At 38.8% G+C, this 27,764-nt stretch overlaps 1 protein-coding gene and 1 long non-coding RNA gene across 8 annotated transcripts in view; both read right to left on the reverse strand.

Moving 5' to 3' along the window:
- GHR (growth hormone receptor) overlaps positions 1-27,764 on the reverse strand; it is a 270,875-nt gene that overhangs the window by 146,495 nt on the left and 96,616 nt on the right. For 2 of the 7 annotated variants that reach the window (XM_072824749.1, XM_072824744.1), the window contains exon 1: positions 11,729-11,783. The exons of the other annotated variants lie outside the window; for them this stretch is intronic. In XM_072824749.1, coding sequence (XP_072680850.1) covers positions 11,729-11,768 — 40 coding nt within the window. In that variant the 5' untranslated portion in view covers positions 11,769-11,783. Of the gene's footprint in view, positions 1-11,728; positions 11,784-27,764 lie in introns of those variants that run through there. 7 annotated transcript variants of the gene reach the window in all.
- Positions 20,148-27,159, reverse strand: LOC140632583 (uncharacterized). Its single transcript, XR_012030184.1, has 2 exons — positions 26,868-27,159; positions 20,148-23,381 (listed from the first exon to the last, which is right to left on the reverse strand). It is a non-coding gene; the product is annotated as an uncharacterized lncRNA (long non-coding RNA).

Below are 27,764 nucleotides of genomic sequence, written 5' to 3' on the forward strand. Positions count from 1 at the left end.
CGGGGGGGGGGGGATGGTGGAGTAAGAAGGAGAGAAATCCCCAAGCAGACTCCCCACTGAGTGAAGAGCCAGCAGAGGGGATGGGGGCTCTCTCCCATGAGCCTGAGATCATGACCTGTGCCAAAATCAAGAGTCAGATGCTCAACCCACTGCACCACCCCGATACCTCAGCAGTTCAATTCATATTAATCAGAAAGTCACTGGAAGATTTGGGATTGGTAAGCATGTGCAAGTGGAGTTTTCTTAGGATAAATCTGCCCCTCATACTTTCTTAACTTGGCATCACTGAGAAATACTAACAAGATTTGGTGGTGACTGGATACAGGAGATGATAAAGAAAACATATCTATCACAAATGAATGAGTATATAGTATATGTGTGGATGAAAGATAGTGCTATTGATAGAAATCAGGATTTGGGGATCTGAGTTCAGGAATGAGAAGATCACATGACTGTCTTGGGATATTTGGTATTAAAGTGATATAATAGTGATTCAAACACTTGTAGAAGTGTTAAGAAATGTCTGGTGGGAAGTTGAAGGTAGGAGATCAAGGAGACAGAGAGAGAGAGGTCATTATTAGATTTCAGAGATATTTACATGGAGATGATGAGTACCAGATGAATTTAATGTGAAGACTAGGCTATTTCATGAAGAACCCCCACATCAACCTTATTAGAAGTAATATTATAAAGCATATTAAGCTATATAGGGGAAAATGTGCTCCTATCTGGTATGTAATTTGGCAGAGACAAAAGGAACAACCACTCAAAGCTACCTACACCCTCTGATTTGTATCAAGTATTTAAAAGGAAAGCGGTCAAGGGCATCCCTAGAAAAATGGTGTCAGCATATTAGCATATAGTTAGAATTATATGATAGATGTAGGAACTTGTAGTCCTGTTAAGGCAAAATACCAACATGGTAGCTGAATTGATAGAAATAATATTTCCCCAATTTTTTGTTTTATTGGATCTAGCTATCTTGATACCAAAAAAGTAAGAACTGATTTAAAAAATACACACAGAACCAGAATTGTTTATATTGCAAAACCAAGACTCTAGTTAGATAACCTAATAAATGTGTACTTTCTGATGCAGGTGATCATTAGTAATGAATTATTGCAAAACTGAATCTAGTTGATTTCCTGGTGAAGCTGTTCTAAAAACTCAACATCAAAAATGGCTAATCCAAAAGGGTATTTGAAATGATCCACTCTAGTTAATACCAGGAATTTATTTGACTAATTTGCATTTGTTCATGTTATTACCTACTTTTTATGGTGCTGGTCATTTGAAAATTGGTCAGATCTGAACTGCCTTAGGTCAATTTCTTTCTTTCCCATTAGTGAGAGAGAAAAAGTTTACAGACATTACTGGCATATGTACTTTTGTTGAGATTTTTCTCTTCTCAGGATCCAGTGGGGAATAAAGGATGGGAAATTATTTTAAATGTGTAATGTATGAGGAAAAAAAGGCTTGTGGGAGTAATATTAAGTAATTAAGTGCCCTTTTTCAGTAAAACATTAAAAGTATAGATCATATGCACCTGCGCTGACCAATTCAGTCACCAATCCCCAGTGGCCACTGAGCACTGGAAATGTGGCTAATGCAACTGAGGAATTAAATAAACTAAATTTTTATGTAGTTTTAATTACATACTTTAAGTAAGCATTTAAGCATATTTGAAATAGGTTGCGATGTGAATCTAGTTTCTCAGCTGTAGATTTTATTAAATCTAAATAAAGATCAAGTATATCTGATGCAAATTTAGCATCCAAATTAAGACGTGCTGTTAGTGTAAAACATACATGGATTTTGAAGGCTTGGTACAAAAAAGGCATCCAAAATATTTCAACAAGGTCTATGTTTACTACATGTTAAACTCATATTTTGGGTTGCTGGGTTAAATAAACATATTACTGAAAACTACCAATCCATGTTTCTTCTTATTTTTTTAAATATGACCAGCTGAAAAATTAAAATCACACATGTGGCTTGCATTATATTTTATACTTCTCTTTGACACACTGATAAATATATATATATATATAATGGTTTGTTTGTACTCACATTCAGAAACATTAAACTGTTACAGTGGGCATGTATGTTTTTGTAACAAAAACAATAATAAAAATTTTTATATTTCTAATGGCATATAAAATCCTTACAGTTACATTTTAAGAGGTCATCCCAAATGAAGAATGATGGGAACTAAAGATTTACTGAAGAATTAGTCATGATTATATTTGCAGGTGTTTTTTTTTTTAGGGTAGCCAGTATGCCTATGTTTACCTTTAGAGAAGTGACAATTCACACTGTATCTCTCTTTGAGTCATAGACAGTGGTGTACTGATAAGTGTGTAATTGTCTTTCTGGAATTAAAAAGAGAGAGGGAGAAGTTCCATGATTGGTAGGGCTTACCAGTTTCTGTGGTGTGAAAACCTCCACCATGTCTGATTCTAAGTTACCACGTCACCGCACCTGAAGTCACTGAACGTGGGTTCACAAGCTAGTACAAACTGGACCCAACACACCATCAGCTGGGGAAGTGAACGATGCTATCTAGGCTCCATGTAGGTAACAGGTACAAAGATTAAGCCATCTGCTGACATTCATACACAATGTAAGAGACAGTGAGTGCTCGTGCGTGAACCCTGGATACTCGATTTCATTTGATGCCATCTGTTCTGCTGTTAGCTAATCATATTTAGTTATGATCATTGGTAGATATTTTTCCAAGTCTTTAGAATTAACATCAGCCTCTACCATAAATACCATCCTTGATCTTCATTTATGGAGAGAGTGTGCTTGGGTTAAGAGCATGTGTTCTGGAGTCAGAGAGAGCTTGCTTCAAATCCTAGCTTTACCACACCTGTTGACTTTTCTCTAATATATAGATGATAATATTACTACCTTTCTCACAGGGAAATCAGGAGGAGATTAAATAAGATGATTTATTTAAAACATTTAGCATGTCCTCTGTGTGTATCCAGTAAATAAGTTATTAGATTCTTTCTGATACCAGTAATAAATAGACTATGTTTTATAATGTTTCCATGGGATAGATGGGGAGTAGAGCTCTCATTTATATATCATGAAATGGAAGCCTAGGGAGGTGAAGGCGATCAGTGTTCCTGGGTAGCCACAACATATATGACTCCCTTCTTCAATCATGCACTTACATAAAGGCACAAGGAAAAGGAGAATCATCATAATGTAATGTGTGCATCTCCTAGGATAAGGCAGGAACGCTGCTCATGTTTGCTTAGGTGTACAGGCAAATGTGCACCTTCTAACGGAGGCCCAATTATGGGAAATAATCTAGAGGCTGATTTCACCCATAATCATGATCTCATCTGCTGTAAGAAAAGGCTATGCTGTTGTTACTGGGTCCAGATCATTTGTTTTGTGAATCATGGATTTCTACAGCTGAAAATTGGGTAGATGAATTCCAGTGATAAAACACTTAGCTTCAAAGTAGGACTCTCTCTGTGAGAATACAAAAGGCAGCTGGGTTATAGGAACTTTGGTCTTTACCTCTTCCTTTCTGGAGAAATGAGAAAATGCAGGCCTTTTCAGCACTAAATGCTTCATGCTGTTCCTAGTTTGGTATGCATGGGATTCTGCTATGAGTGGACTTTCTCTGCATATGGGCATTCTGTGTGAGTTCAGTATGACTCAGTGGCACTTTGCAATACCTCACTGTAACAATCATCCTTGTGGATGGCCGCCAGCCTCACCCAGTTTGATTCACGTGGTGCATCCACTGATTTACAATGCAGGAGTGACTCCCACACAAAAGAGAAATCAATTGCATGGGTGCTTATTTGAACACCATATTCCTTTTTACATCATATTTTATATCTCTGCACCTACCAAATCATTTCTTTTTCAAAACAGAACTTGCAAAAGCAAACCTCTTACTGAATTTCTGCTGATTCTCTTTTCACAAGCGGCTCTTTTAAAAAGGTTTTTTTTTTTTTTTTTTTTTTTTTTTTTTTACTGTGATAGATCATATAGAACATGGGGAATAGGCTTTAAACAAAGTTGAAGATGTTGGAGTTTTTTTCAGACTCTCAGATGAAAATTGGCTTTGTTTTACTGAATTTAATAGGAAATAAATAAGCTATTGAAGACATGATCTCATAGAATGAAGTCTTCAAACACAAACATTATTATTTTGATGAGATTATAATCTGACAATGAGTAGTACAGCAACTCACAGTGTACTAAAAGGAGTTACTAGCAGCCTCAGGTAACATACAGAGCAAAAACTGGGAGAAACTCTTCTTTCCTTTTATCAAGTCCAAAATGAACTTGTTCTTTTAAGGTAAACAAGTTGAGAAACCAAGAGTGAGGCAATGTGATCTTCTGGACAAAGCATTTCTAGAGAAGGAGTCAGCAGTCCCATGCCCTGGTGCCAGCCCAACATTGCCTGGTGTGGTAACTTGGGCAGTCACTCAATCGCCATAGGCCTCAGTTCCCCTGTCTGCACACCATCCCACAATTTTGTGATAAGCCAAATCCCATGCTGTGCGATGTAGTGAAAGCTGCCATTCATCGAGGACTACTCCTGCCCCATGTTGCCAGGCTCCTTGTCCTTCTCTTTTTCTAGCTGTGAGCAGCTGGGGACAGTAGATGTGCTTCACTTGCTCACTGTATCCCCAACAACTACCCTGGGGCCTGACACAGAGTAGATGCCTATTCTAAAATCTGCCCAATGAAGAAGTTGACCAGGAGCCACATTATTTCACTCAACTTTTACAAAGAATCTGTGAAAGACAGCCTCATTTTAAAACTGAGAAAATAAAAAAACAGAGTTCCTCAGTTTAGAGGAACTCTGAGAGGCTGAGTCCCCCAGACAATTAGCACCATGTTCAAGGTCTCCAATGCCTGCCTTCTCCTTCCTGTGCTTCTTCATAAATGTGAAACAAGGCTGACTAAGCACATGGGCAGGGTACCAGCAAGGCAGAAAAAGCTATAGATGGTAAGAAAAAGAGCATAAAGTTTGGATTTGAATTATGGACGGAGGCAGACACCACAGCATTTTCAGTGCTCTGGGCCTGTCAAGGACAGTAATAATTCATAAAAGCTGACATAGCAGTTTCTTTAGGAGTATTGCTCAAGGGATATAATATTCATCTCTAGGCCTTAGAATCTCCAAGAGCACCTGGTCTACTTTTGGGTACATTACTTAACAGCTATAAAGTGTGCTCTTTCCATGACATGGGGGCACCCCCCTCCCACCTCCTCTAAGCCTATACATATAAATAGAAAGAAGTCTAGTTGGCCAGACTGACTGGCTGCCAGATAGATGGCAGACATAAGGCAGATCAATGTCATGTCTCAACTCCAGGAAGTTTGTAATATACCACTTCACTCTTCGAGATCATGCGAGGTGTAATTGTTTGGACTTGGACCATTCATTGTTCACAGCTTTCATAGAAAATGCCCTCTAGAACAGTGCTGTGTCACAGAAATATAATGTGAGACCCAAATGCTGGCCACATATGTATTTTTAAATTTCCTAGTAACTACATTAAAAATACATAAAATGTATTTCAATAATATACCTTAGTTAACCCAATACAGCCCGAATATTATCATTTCATCATACAGTTAATACGAAAAGTACTGAGATATTTTACACTCCTTTTTTTTCATATGGAATCTTTGAACCTAGTGTATTTCACACAGCACATCACAATTGGTATTAGCCAGATTTCAAGTGATTCATAGTCACATGCGGCTAAGTGGCAACCACATGGAAGTGTGCAGCTCTGGGATGCTGAGAGATTGTGCGTGTCCATGTGGCCAGCTCCCTGGCTAGGGCGGAATGTGTCTGCACTTATTATTGCTCATGAACAATAGGTCAAGCTGCTGAAAAGGAATCTTTAAACAGTCATTTTTCAAGGTCTAATAGTTTCTTAAAGTCCTGGAAAGAAATAGTCTTCCTACTGATGCAAGAGGCAGGATGCTCCAGATCTCCCTAAAATTTGTTTTGCCTATGATTACTGAGCCCTGAAATCTATACACAGTTAAATCATAAACCTTTTTGGGGGGCACAAAGCTGGCACAGAGCATCAGATCTGTCACGAGGTATGAGATTTAAGCAAATCATTTCTCACCCTCAGCCTCAGCTTCCTTATCTCCAAAACAGAATGTCTGGAGCATATCAATAGTTCTCAGCCTTCACTGCAAATCAGAAACATGTGGGAAACTTAAAAAATGACCTGGCTTTATCAAAGATAAATTAGAATCTCTGTGGTAGGGCTTGAGTATTAATTTGTTATGTGATTCTAAAGTGCAGCCAGGGCTGAGAATCACTGACCTAGTACAAACCAAATGTGCTACAATTTTTTCAGTTTGTGAAAACAGTGCACTATATCCCAGGAAGCCTTCCTCACAGGAGTGGAGGGAGAGAAAAAAAAAATCAATCTTTCCCATTCAGTCAACCAATAAGTGTAATTTTTGCAATAGAGAATCTTCTATACCAAATGGTTGAAATACTAAATCTAAAGGTAGGAAAAGAAAATATTATCCCATGAAATGGCAAATAAAAAGAGTACACGTAATGGATGAAATCAGCCATCCACAGATAGGACCACTCAAGTAATGACAAAACAGTATTTTAAAGTGTTGCTGATGAGGTCCCGTCAAGATGACCATCTCTAGTTTTTCAAACACTAACTTAGGTACTTCTCTGAAGGAACTCTGCAGATGTAATTAAGGTTACTAATCAACTGATTTTAAAATAGGGAGATTATCCTCTATTACTGAGGCAACTAAATGTAATTAGCCTATAACAGCAGAAGTAACTGTGAGATGTGCCAGAAGAGGAAGGCAGAGAGATGAGAAATCTAAGAGGGATTTGATGTGCTGTTCCTGGAGGGGGTGGCACAGAAAACATGAGATGCCAGCCAGGCAGACTCGGGTAGCAAACCTGGCTCCTAGCAGATAGCCAGGAAGGAAACAGAGAAGACTGTCCTCCAATAGCAAGGAATTGAACTGTATTAGCAACCTCAAGGAGCTTGGAAGCAAATTCATCCCCAGAGTCCCCAGAAGATAACAAAGTCCTACAAAGTATTTTGATTTCAGTGTTCTCTAAGCAGAGAATCAGCTGAGCCAGGCTGTGCCCAGACTTTTTACCTACAGAACTGTGAGGTAATAAATGGGTGTTGTTACAAACCAATATATTTATGATCATTGGTTACGGAAGCAATAGAAAAGTAATACAATCTCTAAAAGTCCATTGTAGAATCCAAGGTTGACTTCCTAAATGTTAAAAAGGAAGATTATTATCCAGTCACCACTGAAACTTGTCCAACTGGAGAAGAGCCTTTTAGCAGAGTGTAGAAATTTGTGACTTGATGTCAAGACAGTACAATACTGGCATAAAACAGACACATAGGTCAATGGAACAGAAGAGAAAACCCAGAAATGGACATAACTACATGGTCAATTAATCTTTAACAAGGCAAGAAAGAATATCCAATGGAAAAAATATTCTCTTCAATAGATGGTGTTGGGAAAATTGGACAGCCATATGCAGAAGAATGCAACTGGACTACTTCCTTACAACATAAAAACAAATAAACTCAAAATGGATGAAAGATGTAAATATGAGACAGGAAACCATTAAAGTCTTAGAGAAGAACACAGGCAGTAACCTCTGACCTTGGCCACAGTAACGTCTTACTAGACACGTCTCCAAACGCAAGGGAAACAAAAGCAAAAATGACTATTGGGACTTAATCAAGATAAAAAGTTTCTGCACAGCAAAGGAAACAATCAACAAAACTAAAGGCCTACAAAATGGGACAATATATTTGCAAATGACATATCTGATAAGGGGTTAGTTCAAAATCTATAAAGAATTTATTAAACTCAACACCCAGAAAATAATCTAGTTAAGAAAAGGGCAGAAGACATGAATAGACATTTTTCCAAAGAAGACATCCAGATGGATAACAAACACATGAAAAGATGCTCAACATCATTCATCATCAAGGAAATACAAATCAAAACCACGATGAGATACCATCTTACACTGGTCAGAACGGTTAAATAAACATGTCAGGAAACAACAGATGTTGGTGAGGATGCAGAGAAAGGGGAACCCTCTTACACTATTGGTGGGAATGAGAACTGGTGCAGGCACTCTGGAAAACAGTATGGAGGATACTCAAAAAATTAAAAATAGAACTACCCTATGACCCAGCAATTGCACTATGTATTTACTCAAAGGATACAAAAATGCACATTCAAAGAGGTACATGTACTCCAATATTTACAACATCATAGTCAAACTATGGGAAAAGCCCAAGTGTCCACTGACTCATGAATGGATAAAGAAGATATGGTGTATGTATATAATACATATACATACTAGAATACTATTCAGCCATAGAAAGGAATGAAATCTTGCCATTTGCAATGATGTGGATGGAGCTAGAGTGTATTATGCTAAGCAAAATAAGCCAGTCAGAGAAAGACAAATACCATATGATCCCCCTCATATATAGAATTTAGAGAACAAAACAGATGAACATAGGAGAAGGGAAAAAAAGAGAAATCATAAGAGAGACTTAGTAACAGAGAACAAACTGAGGGTTGATGGAGGGAGGTGCGTGAGAGATGGGCTAGCTGGGTGACAGATATTAAGGAGGGCACTTGTGATGAGCACTTGGTGTTATATGTGAGTAATGAATCACTGAATTCTGTTCCTGAAACCAATATTATACTATATGTTAACTAACTAGAATTTAAATAAAAATTTTGGGAAAAATAATTATGGGCAAAAAAAGAGAAAAATTTGTGACTTGAGAGACAATCTTGTCCAATCAATTAATGATGGATGAGGAATGCTTAAAAAAAATTAGACAGTAAATAATCTGTGACTTTGGTTTCTCCAACTACCCCTGGCCAAGAGTGCTTTAATCAGGCAACAAAAATGTCTCAATACAAAAACAGGTACAATAATCTCTCGACTTGGTGATGCTCTCCTGAAGTCATTCAGTTCCTTCTATTCCAACTCTACAATTGCCAAATTACCTTCTGATTCTTATCTTGTTTTCTGAGTTTCCTCTCTTTCTGGAAAACTAATACAATAATCAGCTGAAATGAAATTGCTTGACAGCTGAAATGGAGAACAAATGAATGAATCGGCATTCTGGTGTACTGGCCCATCTCTTGAGTTTGGCTAGTATAAATTGGTCCCCTAGAGTCTGATCACCTCTCAGTCAATTGATGCAATTTATTTTTTGAACACATAAACCTGGACATGAGATCATCCCAGGGAAAGTGAGAAATACAGAGAAAGCCTGTCTGAATCCACTTGCTGGCCTCGCTTCTCATCTTAACCTCAGATCTAACCAGGGAATTAAAAAACAGATGATGTGTCAATGGAAAGGTAAATCAAAACCAAGGTCAAAATCTAGGACCAAATGGATGGGGAAGATAAGGACAAGCAGTGCGTATTCGGTGGAGGAAAAGGTGGTGTGGAAGGGGGAAGTACAGGCTATCTTTGTAACATGTCCTTGTACCTAATATCTTGGCTCAGGAGAGCTCGTTTTCAGTCCTTTGAAATAAACATTCAATTCCCAGGAGCCTTGTGTTTACCTATGGGGTCACCACGGCATAACTCAGGAAACTAAATTCAATGACTTGGCCATGTTTCTCCTACAACAGTTGGCAGCTGGATAATGACTGGAACGAGCAGGCTGAGTCAAACCATGCACCGTTTCACAGAGACAGTCCTCCTACCAAGACGTCAAAGAAGCAAACACTTCAATGCCTTTTCGTTGTAATCTGAGTGGTTTCAACTATCTCACATCGTGTGGAAGAGCAATACAACATTCATCTTCCAAACTGAAAAGTGATTCAAATGACTTTTTTTTTTTTTTTTTTTACAACCCACCATTTGTGATCATGTTATCAATTAAAACTACTTCCCAATGAGGAAGGGAAGCTCCAGGGAATCCCCAGGGTGGCAGTTTACACAGAGCCTCATGTAAATGCTGAAGAACTCGAGAGCCGGCTCCTCAGAGGCGGACTAATTTCGCTGGATGCCCATAAGCATCTGAAATAACTCCTGTCCGAAGTGAATTCAGCATTTCCTACCTACCCCCGACCCCTGCCTAAGGAACAAATGGCCTCATCCCTCACATTTCCTATCTTGCTTGATGAGATTAGGATTTTGTAGTTTCCTGAACTAGGTACCTTAGTTACCCCTATCCTTCTCACAGGTCACATGATGCTGTAAGAGACTGATTCTACCTCAGAATTCTCTCTGGAATGGAGCTCCTCCTGCCTGATCACCCCACTGCCTCTTCTCTGCCCCCCCTTTTTTTTTAAATGCATGAAACAGCCTCCCTCATGGTCTATCTTCCTTTACCTTCAAGGCCGCTGTCAGACAAATCATAGACCTACTTATGCTTAAAAATTATGCTCAAGCATCACCCCCTCCAAGAAGCTTTCTATACTCCTCTGAAACATAAGTGTTCACTCTTCTGTGCCTCCACACTGATATTTTTTAACTTCTGCTATAAACAGTATCATGGTATTGACGTCACAAGACGATGGACTGTGGGTGAAATACATTTCTCAGGGCCTGTGTTGCTATCTATAAAGCTCTTCAGGGTGAAAAAAGACCCACTCCCCCTATTTATCACTCTACACCAACACCGAAGGGCCTTGTGGGATTTGATGCATGGGCAGAGACATGTGTGGGCTTTGCTGGCAGGTGGTGGATACAAGGTAGGCCAGAGGTACTAGAAGTTTTCCCCTTTACCCAAGATTATCCACATCATTGTCTACCTATAGTTTTTGGATCTTTAGGAGAAGTTAGTTTGGGTAAAAGAGAGTGAAGGGTAATCTGGGGGCTAGAAGATGGGCCCAGGGCTGAACTTTGGGCAGCTAGCGCATAGCCTGAAGGTGCCGGATGTAGGTACAGGAGAATTTCACAAAGGCATGGAAGGTCACAGGTCAAAACTCTGCCGAGGAGCCACCTGTATGAATGCTTCTGCTGAGTAAAGGCTGCACTCCTTTGGAAGATGACAAAACACAGCTTTCCCAGGTCACCTTCCCTCATCCCCCATCAGGGACCTCACCCTCAGTCCCCTCAGATCCAATCTCCTCTCTACCTTGGCAGAAGGGACAAGCAGAAAGTCAAGAGAAAATGAAGAAAGATGTGTCCACGGGGCTTTCTGATTCCCTTTTATCATCAGCACAGGATGGAATATGAATTGTAATTTTTTTCCCTTTGCTTATTTCCCATGATCACTAGGATATATTCCTTCAAATACAACTGGTTTAAACATATATATATATATATATATATATATATATATATATATATATATTTTTTTTTTTTTTTTTTTTTTTTTACCAGTTTCTCTATTAATCTGAATATCTGGAAGTGCAAGGTTATTGCTGTCAGGGGGAAGGGAGATGGTGTGGAGGCCAGAAGTATGGTGAGAACCTGGGAGCTGGAGAGAGCCCTAAGGACCATGTTAGGCTAAAGGCCTCACCTCACACATGAGGCAGGCAAGGCCCAGAGAGACAAAGTGGGGTGTGTGAGACACCACTGCTGGGTACAGCCATGTTGGGAGTAGCACCCAGGTCTCCTGTCCCTTGTCCAGTAGGTTTTTTTTTAGAACCCTCTATTGTCTTCAATCTGTTGCTCTGGTTTCAAAAAGCACTTCAAGAAGTAAAAAACCACACTTACCCTCAGGCGCACATGCGCTGTCACACATATCATTTATCATTAGGCATTCAGTGAAAACAAATCATAACGTACAGGCATAAGGCCACCCGGCTCTTCTGGCTGCCGCAGAGGGCTGGCCACCTGCCCCACCACAGCAGTAGCTGAGTGCTCCTCGCCACCTCCTTTGAAGTAGGAAGACACCTTGAGTAATCAAGAAAAGGAGTTTACTCACAACCAGTTGTAAAGTCTGGACCTTACTGAACTGAAATTTCTGAAAATAATCCTGGATAGAACCTTGCAAAAATCTATTCTCTACACTGACACCACAGTGAGTTTCTTAAACTGCAGATCACCAGCCTCTGTTTAAGATTCCTCAGTACAAAATGATAAACTCCCAGAACGGTGCATCCAGCCCTGTGTGGTCCAACCTGGCCTTTTTCTTCCCTTCCATTCCTGTCTTCCACCAATTCCCCAAACCTCCTCTTTTCTCTCACCAAGAGGAATCTTCTCAGAAGGCTCCACACTCTTCATTCCTTTGGCTCCTCTGCCACCTGTCCTCTTCCTACTTCTCCCATCTTTGCTACTCATTCCCCGAACCCTCAGATCAAAGTCACTTCAACTTCAATGCATTTTTTTCACCTATGAGGTGAAGTTAGGTGCCCCTCCTCTCTACTTCCATACAGCCTTGACAAACCCCTATGGGAGCACTGTAAGCTATCCATGACTTTCTCATCTCTCTTCGGAGGGTCATCTTTGGATCCCCCACTATTTTGCACAGTGCCTTGCACACTCAGTTTAGAATGAATTTTGAAGGGGAATGAACACAGACTTCTGACATTGTTTTAAAAATGGGTATTTTGAGGGATGGGAGCATGTTCTTCTGTGGAAAGTTCAACTGAATGTTTGTTAACGAGATAAAGTAGTCTTTCTATCACACCAGGCATGGTAGGATAGCTTAATTCAGACATGCAGTAAGGAACCCAAAGCATCAGAATAAATTAGAAAACAGGTATGGCTAGAAGCACACACACAAAAAAAGTTGAATTTTCTTTTGCTTCAAAGTACTGGCCTTTTCTCCTTACATCTTTTAGAATGGCTGGGATCAAACAGACAAGAAATAAGGGTTAGCAAAGATGCAAGGAAAAAGAAACCCCCAGGTACTTTTGGTGGGAATGCAAATTGGTACAGCCACTGCAGAAAACAGTATGAAGCTTCCTTAAAAAAATTTAAAAATAGAATTACCATATGATCCAGTAATTCCTACTGGGTATTTATTCAAGGAAATTTTAAAAAATGAGTAAAAAAGATATATGAACTCCTATGCTTATTGCAGCATTAATAAGAAGAGCCAAATTACGGAAACAACCCAAGTGTCCATCAATAAAGAAATGGATAAAGAAGATATGGTACATATATATCATATATACAATGGAATATTCCTCAGTCATAAAAAAGAATGAGATTTTTGCCCTTTGTGATGACATCAACAGATATAGAGGGTATTATACTAAGTGAAATAAATCAGTCAGAGAAAGATAGATACCATATGATTTCACTCATATGGTTGTTTCTTGTTTAAGAAACAACAAAGAAAAAAGAGACTCTTAAATACAGAGAACAAACTGGTGGTTACCAGAAAGGAGGTGGGGGTGAGTGAAACAGGCAAAGGGGATGAAGAGTACACTTACCATGATGAGCACTGAGTAATGTACAGAACTGTTGAATCATTATTCTGTACACCTGAAATTAATATAACACTGTATGCAAATCAAACTTCAATTAAAAATATATATACACCAAAAAGTGCTGACCTTTTCTAAGACTTTAGAAAACCTAGAAGAAATGGAAAACAAACATGGGCCAAAATTAAACCTCTGAAGTGTTTCCTGAGAGCAAATTATAATCTCTATTGAGATGTATGAGCTCCTTAAATAATTATAAAAGTAACCTTTTATTCAAAGAACAAAGTTTAGAAACCCAAACTATATCTTGTGGGTGATCAGGCAAGGAGGAAAGCAGTTTGAGAATACTTTATGAACTCCAGGACAAGGAAAACTCTTGTTTAGAGTAGAAAGGAGTAGAGCTGAAAAGTAGAAGAAAGAGGGAGCAAGGGAAATTAAGACAGTTGGAGGAAAGAGTGAGGTGGGAGGAGAGCGCAAACAACTGCCTAAGCCATCAGAGATTTAAATCTAAAAAAATTCAAAAGCACATTAAAAAATGAGAGATCTGACTCAGGCTTTTAATCAAAGTTAACAAGAAGGGCACACTAACCAACAGTCCAGCAGATATTTCTGAAATAGGAGCTGGATTTTCGTATGGTTTCCTCTGGGCTTTATATCAAGACATTTTTAAATTTCCCTTTTGTGGGACACTTGAATGGCTCAGCGGTTGAGTGCCTGCCTTTGGCTCAGGGTGTGTGTGATCCCAGAGTGCTGGGATCAAGTCCCACGTCGGGCTCCCTGCATGGAGCCTGCTTCTCCCTCTGCCCCCCCCCTCCATCTCTCATGAATAAATAAACAAAATCTTAAAAAAATTTTTTTAAATAAAAATAAAAATAAATAAATTTCCCTCCTCATTCAGTCATGTCTGCAAGCAGACCATATTACACTCATTTGGTTAAAATCTATTAGAGAAGGTAGGGTTGGAGGTGGTATATGGTGAATTTCTTGGTCACTGCTTGGCATGTCCTAATCTCTAGCTTCTTGGTCTTGTTGCTTTCATTTATATGCTGTGGCAAAACGCTCCCCAAATCAATCATATTCTCTCTTGTTCTCTTTCTCTCTTTCTCTCTCTCTCTCTCTCTCTCTCTCACACACACACACACACACACACACACACACACACACACAGACACGTGCACACACCCCTGGTACCAAAAGAGTAGATGAAAGCACACAACCCATTGCCTCACATAACCCCGCCCCCCATGCCCCATCGAACTTTGCCCAGAACTTCTTTGGGTTCTGCCAACTGAAGTGAAGGCCAGGCCTGGGCTGGAGCCTCGTGAGACCCATCACACTATCGTAACAGAATCAGCTGGACCAAATGAGAAGGCAGCCATGCATTAGAATTTGACAAAGACTATGAATTAGGCTGAAGAGAGTGATAGTCTCATGGCCTCTCGAAGGAGTGCAAGAATGACAGCTTCAGAGGGCAGAGGCACCATCTGCTATATTCACTCCTATTGCACCGAAATATCCTAAATGCCCAGTGTGTAACACTTTGAATATTTGTTAAATGAAGGATGAGTGAATTCCAAGCCATTAGTGCCCATCGGAAATCTTAACATACTTAAATGTTTAACCATAGTATTAGTGGTGCAAAGTAGACGACTAGAAAATTTTCAGTACCGCCTACATGTTAACTGGATATTTATTCCATTAATAAGATATTTTGATTGATTGGGCAGGAGGACACAGCACTTAGATAATGTGTTTTTTCTTTTTAATTAGCTTGTAATAAAAGGAAGTAGGTCTATCAAAAAAAAGTCACAAGTCCGCAAAAGGTGCAAAACACTAAACATTTAGTGATTTATGTACACAAATACCATAAGACACAAAATGACTGCTTTCTAACTCTGGAGCTTAGCCACATTGCTTGTTGCTCCTCATATGGTTAGAACAATCATGATGATTCTCATCATTGAGTGTGAGCTGAGTTGTGATAAACGCAAGGCTATGCAACTCACATTCCTGTGTATGACCATACTATCAATACAAGAAGGCTGTTCATGACTTATGACCACAGCCAGAATTAGCAAGGCCTTTTGTTGGTTACAACTCCCTTCTGCCTGGCTGGCTTTCCTATGTGGTACGTGATTAACCATTCTGTGACAGGTCATCCATACAAAGCCCTGGAATAGAAGAAACCCTCACAGAGGAACGTTCATTTGAATAGGTTAGTTAACAATGACTAGATCTGAGTCTGACTGATTGTGAATTAGAAGTTAGTTTATTTTGAAATCATATTTTGGATGTGTAGAAACAGCCTGTCTGATAAACATCTCTAGAGTGCATTTCCAAAGCTGACCTCGGGTCCAGAAACACTTCATTCGTCAACCTGGTGTTCCTGCAGTGTTTGCAACACAAGCCAGAGACTCAGAAGATGCCTGGCTGTCCACCTCCTCTGCCCCCAATTCTGTTAACAGTAGCTCTCCAGCATCTTCTGAATTCGCTTCACCCCCTTTCCCCTCTTTACAGCTATCACCAAGTCCCTGCCACTCCAACTCACTTGGACTGCAAGCATGTTCAGGAATGTCCCCTTCACACCCACTAAGGCTCCCCCCCAATATATTTTTCACACAAAATTATGTTTTGAAACATAATGATGATTATGACACCCTTCTGAATGAAACGCAAATGTCTTCCCTCGTCCATAGAATTAATGCCACAACCCACAAGGTGATCTCATATTTACTAATTTTGCTCAACAGTCACTCACTCTAATTTCAACTGGTAATAGAATCCAGTGCAAGATGACATTTCACAGCCAACCTTGCAGTGAACTATGGTCACATGACTCAGTTCTGGCTAGGAGGATGTGAGCAGAAGTGGCAAGTGCATCTTCCAGGGAAATGCACATCTCTTCTACTTCTTCTCCACTCCTGCTGGCTTGGATGTTGATGTGTAGATAACTCATGAGAGCTACCTGAGTCTGGGAACACTTCTGGAACTCACTATGAAGTAGGATCACAGATAATATGGGTTTGAAGAGTGGCAAGGGACCAACTAGCCAGAGTCTTCTGACTAGACAGCATAGATCTTTCTAGCTTATCCTTGAAAAAAAAAGCTCATTTTCACCTATTTTTTTAAAAGGCTCAACTGTAAGAGTGGAAAAGAATAATCACACAGGATTTGTATAAAAACAGGCTGAAATTTTATCCTTACTCTCTGTAAAGGAAGAAAATTTACCTGAATGTGTAACATTCTGATAGGGATTTTTTATGAGTTTTAAGAGGTAGGCCCTCCTGTTTTTTTAATGAGAGTTATAAATCCTATTAGTGTGCTGGAACCAGAGTATTTTTCACTTTAGAACTTGTGAATGCTTTTATTTGGGGAATTATTAAGGCCACAGAAATGGCCATCCTAGTCAGAAAGAAATATTTTGATCTAATAAAAAAACAGGTGACAATCTATCTGACCCTATCCCAAACCAAATTTCTAACTCTCAAGTTAATAAAAACAGATAATAAATACTGGTTATACAAAGAAGAGAAGAGAAGTGTAGGAAATTAGGAAAAGGAGCCTGGCCTATTAGTGGGTTATATTTTTCTAGGTTTTGGCACCCAGCTTCCCCAAACCAAATTGTATACCGAGTAATGTATTCTGAAATGGTGCTAGAGGGAGAAGCATTAGACTTTCTACTTCAGACACAATTTTATTTACAGACACTTCATATTTGTACCAAGATGAACTAAATCAAGAGTAGGAGTACATGATGCTGGTTTGCAAAATGACTGTATTCCCCGAAGTCGATGTTATTTTTCTTATTAGAAAAGCACAATACTGGGACACCTGGGTGGCTCAGTGGTTGGGCGTCTGCCCTCAGCTCAGGACATGATTCCAGGGTCGAGCTCCCCAGAGAAAGCCTGCTTCTCCCTCTGCCTATGTCTCTGCCTGTTTCTGTTTGTTTCTCATCAGTAAATAAAATCTTTTTTTTTTAAAGATTTATTTATTTATTCACGAAAGACACAGGCTGATAGAGAGAGAGAGAGAGAGAGAGAGAGAGAGGCGGAGACACAGGCAGAGGGAGAAGCAGGCTCCATGCAGGAAGCCTGACATGGGACTCGATCCTGGTTCTTTAGGATCAGGCCCTGGGCTGAAGGCAGCACTAAACCTCTGAGCCACCCAGGTGTCCCTAAAATCTTTGTTTAAAAAAAGAAATGCACAATACTTATGTAAAGGTTTGGTAAATATTAATACAATGGAAAACAAATTATGAATTCTTTTTCTGTCATTCTCTTTTCAGTAAAATTTCTAAAGACAGTTGAAAACAGAGCCCATACAAAAAGCTATCTCTTTTATTTTTTTTCTTTTTCCATTTAACATTAGTAAATCTTAATTACCTGCCAATTAGATTGCCACTTTTTCTGGCAAATGCAGCTTTTAACAAGTCTTTGTTGATTCAAATGAAATCAACCTGGCTCAGCTAAATATGCATGGATTAGATTGAGAATTAGGTCCTAATACCAATGGTTGACAAATAGGAAATACTTGACATTAAATGTTGGGCAGATTCTATCAGCTTGGAGAAGTTAGAAGTAAGAGGATAGGGAGCTTGAGGACATTATAAAAGAACCCATGGGGCATCCCTGGTGGCTCAGTGGTTTAGTGCCTGCCTTAGGCCCCGGGGCGTGGTCCTGGAGTCCCGGGATCCAGTCCCACATCAGGCTTCCTGCGTGGAGCCTGCTTCTCCCTCTGCCTATGTCTCTGCCTCTCTCTTTCTGTGTCTCTCATGAATAAATAAATAAAATCTTTTTTTTTTTTTTAAAAAAAAAGAACCCATGAAGGACCCATGTTCCAAGAGAGAGATATGTGAGAAGGGGTATGCACAGCAACAGATACCTGCTGTCATTATAGTAAATCCCCATTACATGGAATTACAGGGAAGCATCCTCTTCCTTGGTGGCTAAAGCAGCATAATAACCCCTGTTCAACCACCCCCCTAAAAACAGAAAAACTATGAATATAAAAATTAATGGCTGCACTAATTAATATTCCCTCATATTCCCATTACTGGCCATTCAATTCGGTGTTTTTCAAACTGTGAGTCATGACCTATCACACTATAGGATCATTTTAATGGGTCAAACCCAGCTTTGTTTGCTGGTTTATTTAATCAATTAGAATGGTGCTATAAGGCTGAATGTTCATACCCCCTGCCCCAATTCATATGTTGAAACCATATCCCCCAGTGTGGTATTTGGAGGTGGGGCTTTTTAGAAGGTGATCAGGTAATGGATGGGATTAGTGTCCTTATAAAAGCGGTCCCAGTGAACTCCCTTTACCCTTCCACCATGTGAGGACACGGTGAAGACAGTTGTCTATGTGCCAGGAAGTGAGCCTGCTGACACCTTGATTTGAGACTTCCCAGCCTCCAGAACTGTGAGAAATAAATTTCTATTGTCTATAAACCCACTCAAATCTATGGTATTTCTGTTATAGCAGCCAGAATAGACTAATACAAATGGAGAAGAGAGGGAAGGGCACTAAGTTTCTTCACATGAAATTTTGTATTGGCCAACACGGCACTGCAAGTTGACAGTTTGAACTTCCTCCTTTACATCAACTACTGCAATGGTAGGTTTTTTTGTTTTTTATTTTTTTAAAACTAAGATAGTTGTAGTGGAAAATGTGAAAGAGCAATTACAAACCATAGGGGGTAGACTGAGGAGCTCCCACTCAGGTATGATGGGAGTTCCAAATGAGAAAACGTAATTCAATTCCAAGAGTCAGTTTTAAAAAAAGTTATTATTAATAATTTTATAAAATTAAAAGAACAGAGTGAGTTTGGATTAAATACCCACAGTAGGGATGCCTGGGTGGCTCAGTGGTTAAGCGTCTGCCTTGCTCAGGGCGTGATCTTGGGATCCAGGATCCGGGATTGAGTCACACTTGGGGCTCCCTGTGGGGAGCCTGCTTTTCCCTCCGCCTGTGTCTCTGCCTCTCTCTCTCTCTGTGTATCTCACGAATAAATAAATAAAATATTTTTTAAAAATTAAAAAAAAACCCACAGTAACCACTGTGGATTATAAATCCACATTGAGGGATCCCTGGGTGGCGCAGCGGTTTAGCGCCTGCTTTTGGCCCAGGGCACAATCCTGGAGACCCAGGATCGGATCCCACGTCGGGCTCCTGGTGCATGGAGCATGCTTCTCCCTCTGCCTGTGTCTCTACCTCTCTCTCTCTTTCTCTGTGTGACTATCATAAATAAATAAAAATTAAAGAAAAAATAAATCCACATTGGGGCATCAGGATAAAGAAAACTCTTTAAAAGGACTTCAAATAAGAGGTATATTATCCAGTAAGGGATTCAAACAGACCAGTAGAAGATTTTTTTTCCTCAGCAACAACAAATGCCAAAAAATAAATAAAAAGCATTAAGTGTTAGAGAAATAATCATCCATCTAGAATTTGATATCTAGCTAAACTGTCACTAAGTCTTGTGCTGGGCAGTGTGGGGTGGAGGCATAAAAAGACAAGTTTACTACTTAAAGATTTTTTTAAAGATTTTATTTATTTATTCATGAGAGACACACAGAGAAAGGCAGAGACATGGACAGAGAGAGAAGCAGGCTCCCTGTGGGGAGCCCGGTATGGGACTCAATCCCAGGACCCTGGGATCACGACCTGAGCCAAAGGCAGATGTTCAGCCACTAAGTCACTCAGGTGCCCCTACACTCTCAACTATTCCAGTTATTATCCCTATAGTTATTGATTCATTTCCCTGCTCCCCATTTATTTTCTGTTAAATTTTATTTATTTCAGAAAGAGAGAGAGCATGCACACAAACATGAGCAGTGGGAGGGACAGAGGGGACAAGCAGACTCCCACTGAGCAGGGAGCCTGTCTGCTCCCCATTTAAAGCAAAACTTCCCAAAGAATTGCATTAGATTCTTATTTTCAATTCCTCTTTGTCTACCTTCTTAAACCCATTCAAATAAGGCCATAAGCTTCACTACCAAATAAAACGGCTTTTGTCCTGGCCACCAAGGACTTCACATTGCTAAATCTAGTGGTTACTTCTTAATCATCTCATTTGACTTATTAACATACAACATAATGGATCGCTTTTTGAAACACTATCTTAATTTGGCATTTGGAGACTATTCTCCATCGATTCTCCCACCCAACTGGACACTTCATCTTGCTCTACTTTGCTGGGTACCTCTTCATTTTCCGAACCACGTAACATTGGAATACCATGCCCCACCCCAGTATTTATCCTCCTCTCTTCTTTTCCCTATCTATACTTATTCCTTAGGTAATTTCATTCAGTACTATCATTAATATCATCTATAGGATTATGTTCTCCAAATATATACCTTTAATATGAAACTCTTCATTGAACTACAGGCTCATAATCCAACTGACTAAATAATCCCTTTGGATATTTGATAGGAATCTCAAACTTATAAATCTGCAACAAAACTTTTGATTTTACCCTCCTACTTGCTCATTCCATAGTCCTGGTCATTTCAGTCAATATCACCTTCATCCTTCCAGATTCTCAGGCCTTTCAGTCATACTTTGAAAATCAATCTATCAATTAATTCTCTCAGATATACCTCCAAAATATACTCAGAATGTGATCACTTCTTGCTATCTCTATCTCCCTCATCCAAGTTATCAATATTTCTTCTTTGGATTATTATAATAGTTTCTTAATTAGTCTACATACTTCTGGTTTTGAAACTCCTTATTTCCAAATATATAAGCTACCCATCAAGGTCTTGCTAAAACAAGAACATGTCAGTTTCTTCTTCGAGACGCTCAGATGGTGTCCCATCTCACTTAGAATAAATGCCAAAATGGTTATGGTGGTCTGAAACACTTACCTAATCCCCCTTGACCCTCTCCCCGACCACCACTTACTATCTCTGCCTCCATCTACCATACTTTTCTTGCTCGTTCTGCTCCAACCACCCTGGATTCTGATGTTTTTGAAGACCTGATACAGCATATACCACTCCCTCTGCCTGGGATCCTTTTCTCCCAAAATTCCATTAAGTAGCCCTTAAAATATCACTTCATCTTTGAGCTCTTTTCTGACTATCTAGATCAATAATAAATCATATCTTATTTTTCTCTATAGCAGTTATCTTTATTTAATATGTCATATATTTACTTGTTTACTGGTTTTTCATCTCCTCTTCCTAGAAGGTCAATTATATGAGTTCAGGAATTCTGTTCAGTTCACTGCTATATTTCCAATCACCTATAACTATAGCAGACCAATAGAAGATATGAAATATAGATTTATTAGATGACTAAAGAAATGGTGAGGAAAAACTTGATAGCCAATTCAACTAAATATTGTTGGTAAAAACAATATGGACCACATTTTCTATTGATTGAAAAAGAAAATTTTGCACAATAAGAACAAGGAAAATAGGTGAGATTATTTCAAGGAACAATTAAAATGTGCTAGGTCTTCTGCCTTTTTTGGGAGAAGGATAGATAATCTGTGACATGGGAACACCAATATTGCTTGACATGGGAGTGAGCAGCCCTACTGAGGCATACATGAGATACATGAGTGCATGGGTATCGGTAAACACTGACAATGTGGTTGTTGCAGGCTTCTGCTGCCTTGAAAATCAGCACGGTTGTTGGAGAACCCATATCAGAGAGGACTGAGAAGGCCGCATCCCTACCACAGGCTCTAGGAAGGGATAAAGAAGTTGAGCATAATCATACTTTTGGAAAAGTGACAAGCCTTACATAGTTTAAGAATAGAAAGAAGAGACGTTATAGACATGTTCTGTGAATGTTTTTTCTCAATAGGCAGAAATGGATTGCTATGTAATAACTAGACTTGAAAAAAAAGAAAGAGAAACCTTTGTATTTTTAGCTTCACAAAGAAACATTTCTGAAAAGTAATTATTTAAATCAATACCTATAAAAAGCAAGTCTGCCAAAATACACTTTAAGACTTTCTGGAAAAAAAAACCCCAAAACATAATACAGTAAAACACCCTATTCAAGTAACATTTAGACAAGGAATATAAAGATAGTTCAGTATCAGAAAGATCTAGCAATATTATCTACTGCATTAATAATTTTAAAGTGGTAATAAAATGATTATTCTACTATGCAGAAGACCACTGTTTATAATTTAACACTTATGATGTTCCTAATAAACTAGAAATCTAGGGTTTTCTGAATCTGACAGAAATGTCACCCAAAAACCTGTACTTAACAGAGTACTGAAAATAAAACATTTAAAGCATTCTGTCATGCAATATAAGGAAAAATACTTATTATAAAGGTATACTTTTTACATGGCATGGTACCTTGTAATAGGAGGAAAGCTGAAATCAACAGGACAAAAAATCCTAGAAGGTCCAAAGCATACATGAGATCTTTAGTACACACCAGAGAAGCACTACAACTAATGGAGAAAGGATGGAGCTATTTAGTAAATGGTATTGGGACAATTTGTTTTTCATATGGAATAAGAATAGATCCATGCTTTACACTATACATGCAAATTAACTCAACATAAATTCAAAGTCTACACATTTAAAACAAAACTTTGAGAAGTAAATTAAAACAATTTAGAGTACAGGAGAAATTTATATACAATATAACCATGGAAGAGAAAGTAATTTTTTAAGCAAGGCACAAAAAGCAGAATAACAAATTTAAAAATTATCTATGTTAAAACATGTCTTGAAAAAAATTTAAATGCAATCAACAGATGGGACACAGAATTTTCAATGTATAGACAAAGTATTATACATGAAATATAAGCACATACAGTAAAAGAACAGAGAAGAAATAGGGGCGTCTGGGTGGTTGGTTAAGCCACTGACTCTTGACTTTAGCTCAGGTCATGGGATCCAGAGCCCTGCATGGAGTTCTGCATTCAGTGGGGAGTCTGCTTGAGATTCTTTCTCTCCCTCTTCTTTGTCCCTCCCCAATGTGTGCACATGTGCACTGTCATTCTCCTTCTAAAATTAAAACAAAAAAAGGAGGTGGGAGTGAATTGGGTGATGGGTGTTAAGGAAGGCATGTGATATGATGAGCCCTGGGTGTTATACTCAACTGATGAATTATCAAATGCTACATCTGAAACTAATGATGTACTATATGTTGGCTAATTGATTTTAAATTAAAATTTTTTTAAAGAGTAGAAATAAATAATTCAGAGAGGAGGAAATCCTAATGGCCCTATAAAAATGATGTTCAATTTTATGAATAGTCAGAGTAATGAAAATTAAAACAATGAGATAGTGATTCATATATATCAACCCACAAATAATTAAATCTGATAATAAGTGTAGACAAGGACCTGGGGAAGTGAGGGTTCTCATACATTGCTGGTAGGAGTATAAATTGGTATGAGCACTTTGGAAAGCAACTTGGCAATGTTTACCAAACATGAAAATGTGCATATCCTATGACATGTCAAGTCCACTGATATATACTCCAGAAAACCTCTATTATATATGTCCTGAGGGAAATATAAAAGGATATTTATCTCAGTATAATTTATTTTAGTAAAACAGTTGAATCAATTTAAATTTTGATCAGTATGGGAATGGGTAAATTGTGATATTTTCATAAGATGGAGTAATATACAGCAATTAAAAAAAGTGAACAAGGATAGGGGGATCCCTGTGTAGCTCAGTGGTTGGACGCCTGCCTTTGGCCTGGGGCGTGATCCTGGGGACCCACGATCGAGTCCTGCATGGAGCTCCCTGCATGGAGCCTGCTTCTCCCTCTGCCTGTGTCTCTGCCTCACTCTCTCTCTCTCTCTCTCTCTCTCTCTGTGTGTCTCTCATGAATGAATAGAATCTTAAAAAAAAAATGAACAAGGATAATACAATATCAGTTCTGAAAACAAAATGTTAAATAGCAAAAGTAGTAACTGCCAGAGTACCACATTCCACAGTTAAAGCAAAATATATGAGCCTTTTAAAATACATAAATAATTTGTGTTTCATACATATAACAAGCATGTTTCATATATGTAGTAAAATTTAAAAGTATAGAAACAGGACTGTACAAATGTCAACACATGACAATTGTTCCTCTGGGGTAGCAGAGCATAGGGTGAGTCTGAGAAAGGCAAACTTGGGAAATGTATAATTTGTTTCTTTATAAATAGTAGCTATGAAGTATATATGGGGAAAAATGTTTATGTTTGATGTATTTGCCTGGGTCGCAGGTACATGGACATTTATTGTAGAATCCTTAGTACATTAAAAAAAATAACAGTATTAAAGGGTTTTAAATCTATATCCCTGCTTATAGAAAAAAATAACAAGCCCATACAAACTTAAACAGATAGAAAGATAAAGTGTGTGTGTGTTTTTTTTTTTAAGATTTTATTCATTTATCCATGAGATACACAGAGAGAGAGGCAAGACATTGGCAGAGGGAGAAGCAGGCCCCCTGTGGGGAGCCTGATGTAGAACTTGATCCCAGGATCCCGGGATCATGCTCTGAGCCGAAGGCAGATGCTCAACCACTGAGCCACCCAGGAGTCCCAGGAGTGGTTCTAACAAAGAGAAGTTTATATAAGGCATCTACTTCAAGAAAACACTGACAGGATGGCTGGAATGTTACATGGTGAATTCTAGTCACTGAATCCATGACCGTCACCCCCATATGCACCCTACTTACTGTCATGGCTCAAGAGTTGACCTTCACCAGACATAGTGTTATAGGACAAGGAAGGGGAGCTTTCTCAATCCCAGTTTCTAAACTAAGGAACATTTTCTTCATAGATTCCGGAGAAAAGCCACAGAGTGGACCTTCCAAGAACAGCAAATCACATGCAATATTGCACAGGCTAGGTTCTGTCATAAGGCTTCCCAGAATTCTGGTGTTAGCTATGTCTGATTAATGCAAAAAAAAAAAAAAAAAAAAAAAAAAAAAAAAAAAAAGGCGCTCTATCACTAGCCTCAAAAAGCAGGCTAATTTAAGCACTTCAATACTCTAATGAAAAACTCTGATTTGGGGCACAATGATTAGCAAATGGTTCTCAATCTCTCACTGAAAGTCACAAACATGATCCACAAGCCCTAGGTAAGCTGGACCAGGGGTTCTTGTTGAGTCTCAGTAAATTGCAACAAACGGATATGCCAAGGCTGGTTCATTTTACTCAAGTGGACCACTGTGAAACCCACTAGCAAATATCCATTAAAACAAGAACCAAAACATTTCACAGAGTACAATGTGTTACAGTTGGCTGAGAAACATCAAAATAATAATACTGTAACCATAAAAGAGATAGCATAGGCCGAAGCCCTGTAATGTAATGATCCAGGATAAGCTTCACACATCTGTGGTCATCTCAGTGCCTAAATGCAAAAGCACCAGAATGCCATGTTCACGGTCTCAAGTGATTACAGAAAATATCCCGAGAAAGTCCTTTAATTCATTTTCTTTTTCTGCTGCATTAACCACTGAGAATGAACTCAGAAGCTCCTGCTGAAGATTTCCTTAGAAAGAGAGTCAATGGCTTAAATAAAAGGATTTTACTGTTAAAAAATTAATTATTCCAAATAGGCTTCCATTTGTAGTTTAATGTATGCAGAAGTATCTTCCCTATATATTTATTCTGCATGTCATATGGAAATAGCCTTCACAAACATTTCCCACAGAATTGACCAGAGAAGCTTTAACTGCTTATCTAAAAAACACTCTATTTAGCCATTCCTCTTATTGAAAACATGAAAAACCAAGAGGATAGATGACTTAGTTTGTGCCAACAATCTATCTCTGAATATGACAGAGCTTGTGCAAAGCTGGCACTCCTTGTATGTTAATAAAAGATTTGGAACAGTAGTGATTTCTACAGCTCCAAATGAGTTGCATTAGAATTTGAAAAATTTAAAAGTCCTGTGACTTTACATCTAATTTTTTTCCCTGAAGAGGCAAACTGTTTGTATTTTTTGAGTTCTAATGTGGTACCCACTTACAGCAAAAAGGCAAAATATGCAATCGATAACACCATTAGCTGTCACTCTCCATTACATCATGGTTCGTCTTCCCCCTTTAGCCAAACTGGCAATATCCATTATTCTGTAAGACTGTGGGTGTTTTGTTCCATGTCAGGCATCTCAGAGGTAAGGGTCCCCATTCATTCACCAATGTCTGACAGTCAAAGTCTTCCTCATTATCATTCTAAACCTGAACTGCCATAGGACGAATTTTTCTTCTTCCATCACAATATTGTGTTGTACTTTGTGGCTTATTTAGTGCTAATTTTATATTTCACTTGTTTCAGGTAAGGAAGATGGGGCTTGTGTAATAAAGCTAGGGAAAGTGGCCTGATGAGTTCTTCCATTTGTTCATTTTTCTTCTGGTCCTGAGAGTGAATTTTGGCTCCATTTTTAGTTAATACTGAGATATTTTAAAATCAAAGGTCTAAAAAATCATAGATCTTATCTCAGGGATGACAAGAGTGAATGTATTTCATAACTTACCATAGGCAAGTGGGATATTTCTTCTGTGGATCTGAAACCTGCCGAGTCCTCAAATGGAACAGGTACTGAGTGACCTAATCATGAGTGAGGCAGTGTCTATGACAGTAGGCTTCAGCACACTGAACATGCAACATCCACTCTCATGAAGGCTGTCAAAGTCAAAATCTGCTGGACAGATTCACCTTTGGGACTCAGACATCTAGTAGTTGGAGAAAACAAGAAATGGCCAAAGCTGCCTTTACTGTTGGTAAAGACACAGAGCCTTGCAGTCTTTAATGTTGCAGATGATAATGAGATGGCCAGAATTTTAACAAGGGGCATGTATACTGATGTATATATTTGAATATATGTCATACCATGTTTATCAGCTGTGATCTGCAACATCATTGTATATTGTTCTTAATTCCACAGCTGAACCAACAAACTAAATCCCATTACAATGAAACTCCACTGAATTGTTCTGTTGTTCCACTTAATTTGTGTTCTAAAGAGATACTACTCCTTTAAAAGACACTAACTTATCTGTGAAGAGGTTGTAATCATGCAACCATAGATCTTTTTGCTCATTCTGGGGACTATTACCACATAGTCCTCATTGGTCACCCAGTTGTCCAACTCTTTTGTCTCCAATCCATCATTTGCTTTGCTGCCAGGAATCAAAAGTCTATCTCCAAACATGATGTTTTCTTGTTTAATATTCTTTAATGATTCCCCATTGCTTAGGACCCTGCATCCTTAGCTGACAGTCAAGGCCCCAGGCAACAGTCCCAGTCTATTTTTCAAACTATCTTCCCCTCTACACCCAACTTCATTAACTTTGTCATATGGATTGGCCCAAGCTCTTACTCAATATGCTCAATACTACCTGGCATACCCTCTATTTTCCCTTCTTCCTAC

The sequence above is a fragment of the Canis lupus genome, chromosome 4 (genome assembly GCF_048164855.1).
Source record: "Canis lupus baileyi chromosome 4, mCanLup2.hap1, whole genome shotgun sequence".
Classification (NCBI taxonomy): Eukaryota; Metazoa; Chordata; class Mammalia; order Carnivora; family Canidae; genus Canis; species Canis lupus.